General features: G+C 34.0%; 1 protein-coding gene across 1 annotated transcript in view; it reads left to right on the top strand.

Annotated features, from left to right (window-relative positions):
• LOC113215567 (uncharacterized) overlaps nucleotides 1-765 on the top strand; it is a 6,911-nt gene extending 6,146 nt beyond the window's left edge. Inside the window, exons 5-6 of the mRNA XM_052269249.1 lie at nucleotides 116-174; nucleotides 259-765. Coding sequence (XP_052125209.1) covers nucleotides 116-174; nucleotides 259-456 — 257 coding nt within the window. The 3' untranslated portion in view covers nucleotides 457-765. The remainder of the gene's footprint in view (nucleotides 1-115; nucleotides 175-258) is intronic.
• The last annotated feature ends 2,309 nt before the right edge of the window (nucleotides 766-3,074 follow it).

Raw genomic sequence — 3,074 nt, 5'->3', positions numbered from 1 at the left:
CCGTACAACTAAAAATGTTTACTTCTTTATTTACATTAGGATATGTAATTTAGTTTTCTTTATCATGGGTTCGTTTCGCAGTTTACACGAAGTGTTAACGTTTTTTAACAGTGTATTGTGGCGTGCATTGTTCTGCATAACTACAAAATTCTGCACGGAGATCAAGTTGCTATTGTAAATTTCTTGTTACTGGGTAGTTGCTTTTTTTAAAATGAAATTAGATTGGTATTTGAATGACTTGACTTCACCACTTCACAGATTCCTGCTGCAGCCAACATTTATGATGTGGAGGATGCCAGAGTTCTAGAAAATGATGTGAGAGCCCCAGAACCAAGGAGAAATTTAGATGCAAACGACCCACACATACCTCAAGATTTTAGAAGATTGGTAGAAGCAAGCCATCGCTTAGGTCAACAAAAAAGGTGGGACATCTCCAATTCATTCCCTTTATTGTGATGTCTGGTGCTTCAAATTGCTTCCAATTCACCCTCTGACTCCTTTGGTATTAATTATAAGTTTCCACTGTTCATGTCTTATCTTTTGATACTTTGAATTTGTTCATAGTTGTTACTCTGTGATTTGCCATATTAGATTTAAATAATGTAAATGCTCTTTTTAATTGGAGAAAGATTTGACTAATTTAATGGGGGCAAATCCCCATGTTCATAAAAATAACTAATTTATGTGTTACCATAGTGGTCTGACATTTAATTGGAACTTTTAATGTTAATGTCTAAATAAAATTATTTTGAAAGACAAGAATCACTTTTGTGAATACTTATTTGAGCCCCCACATCTAAGTGATAGCAATCTTGGTAAAAATGATTGTGTAATCAGATCATCTCTTACATGACTTATATTTGACTTGGTCATTATCTCAAAGCAAATGTAACAAAAAATACTAGAACACATACAATTAGTCAAAAATAAAAGACCTTATTGGACAGAAGACTAGTCAGAAAAAATAAAACATCATTTCATTTACAGTCCACAAGACAAAATATATATCACACATGACAGTAGAAAAACCTTCACAAAAACAAAAATAAACGTAAGATCTTTGGAGACTAGCAGTGCATTAACATGTTATGATTCAAAGCTCCAATAAGAAGGAAACATCCCTACAAAACACATTCATCAGTACACAAAAATTAATCTAAACAAGAAGCACTTTTCTGAATACTTATTTTTCTGAATACTTATTTAAGCCCTGAAATCTTGAAGTGATGGCAGTCTTGGTAAACTTATATTAACTTATATTTGACCTAATCGTTATCTCAAAGCAAATACAAATAAATACTAGAACACAGTAAAGTACAGAAAATACACTTAGTCAAAAATAATAGACCTTATTGTACATATGACTAGTCAACAAAAATAAAACCTAATTTCATTAACATGCCATAAGGCAAAATATATATCATACATGACTGCAAGAAAATATTAACAGAAACCAAAATAAACATGAGGTGTTTTGAGACAAGCTTCAAAGCTACAAAAGGGAAACATCCCTACAAAATACATTCATCAGTATACAAAAATTATTCTATAAAATTATTCTTTTCTCGTTGAAGCCTTTCTGCCATCATGTCATTAAATCTTTTCATTTCTTTCGACATACTGGCACCAATGGAAATTTTTGTGTCACTGCTGCTGGCATTAGGGCTCCTTTTCTTAATAGCATCTAATCTTTTGCGACCTCTCCTTTCAGGACATTGATCTCCATCTCTATCTTCTTCATAAAGCCAAGAGGACAACAGTTGGTAAGATGTAACTCAAGCAATTAATTCTAATCTAAAAAATACATTGAGATCTGGTCAAGCATATGTCACACTTAGTTTATCAGTGTGACCATACAAATTAAGTGGCAGTATTTTAAATTTACATCTTAATTGCCATAATACATTGACCAGAAAAATTTGGCAGATTAAACTAAATTTTACAAAGTTGAAGTACCTAGTGAAAGTACCAAACCCCAGAAGAAAAAAAAACAGTAGATGAAAGTTAGGTAATTAATTCATTTAGGACCCAAAAACTTTCGAAACGAAAGTGAAATGGTATGTACATACCCACCCCTCCCAACAAATTTTTTCAGCCAAATTTACTAGTCACTGCATACAGAATCACAATAAATCAACGCGTCCTGGTCACATTAGACGATCCAAACGACATTAACTTTTTAGGTTTAGTTAATGCAGGGTTTTTCTGTAACATACCCATAGCATCGTAATAAACCCAATTGATAACATCTGCACCTAAACCTGTGCCTCTCAGGGTCAGGTCATATCTACGGTGAAATTCCACAGATAACCAGGCCATGCGTGAGGAGCAGTTGTCACTGGTTAAAGAAGTGTACCCAGCCTCATGAGAAACTTTAAGAATATTGTTGTATAATTTTGAAGCCCGATCTTTATCATTATCAAAGTCTTCCTTTCGCTTTGAGTACTCAGAAATTAACAGAAAGGTCATTTCTTCATTCCACAAACTACCTTGTTCTGAAACACGGAAAAAGAAATATATAAATCAGGGGTCGTAGTTAATAGAAGTGGTAGTCATAAAAATTTGAAAAGATATGCAAGTGATAGAATAACAAAAAAGATAACAAAAACTATCATCTCAGTGTTACAGAACAAGCTAAGTTGTGGAATGAGCATATGACATTTGTGTAAATATCTGCAAATACAAATAATAAAAAAGGAAGACTTTGAAAATGACAAAGATCAAGCTCCAATGTAATACCAGCAAATTATTCTAGTTTTTCATGGGGCTGAGTACACTTAACAACCAGTGACAACTGCTCGCCTCAAGCATGCCTGGTTGTTTACGGAATTTAACCACAGGTATGACCTGACTTGAGGCACAGGGTTAGGTGCAGATGTAGTCAATTGGATTTATTACAAAGCTATGGGTATGTGAAAGAAAGATTCTACATCTACATCAACTATGCTCCTCACACCCTAGAATTCAACAGCTACTCACCAGAGGCATTAATGTTTCCTCCAGGTACAACCCTGGGTAAAAAAACCATGGGGCTGTCCATGAGCCATGGACATAAATTTAACCATGGAGTTTTC

Source organism: Frankliniella occidentalis, unplaced genomic scaffold, assembly GCF_000697945.3.
Source record: "Frankliniella occidentalis isolate FOCC.00 unplaced genomic scaffold, Focc_3.1 Scaffold5, whole genome shotgun sequence".
Taxonomy (NCBI): domain Eukaryota; kingdom Metazoa; phylum Arthropoda; class Insecta; order Thysanoptera; family Thripidae; genus Frankliniella; species Frankliniella occidentalis.
The sequence above is the reverse complement of the archived record's forward strand: the minus strand, read 5'-3'. Positions and strand labels throughout refer to the sequence as shown.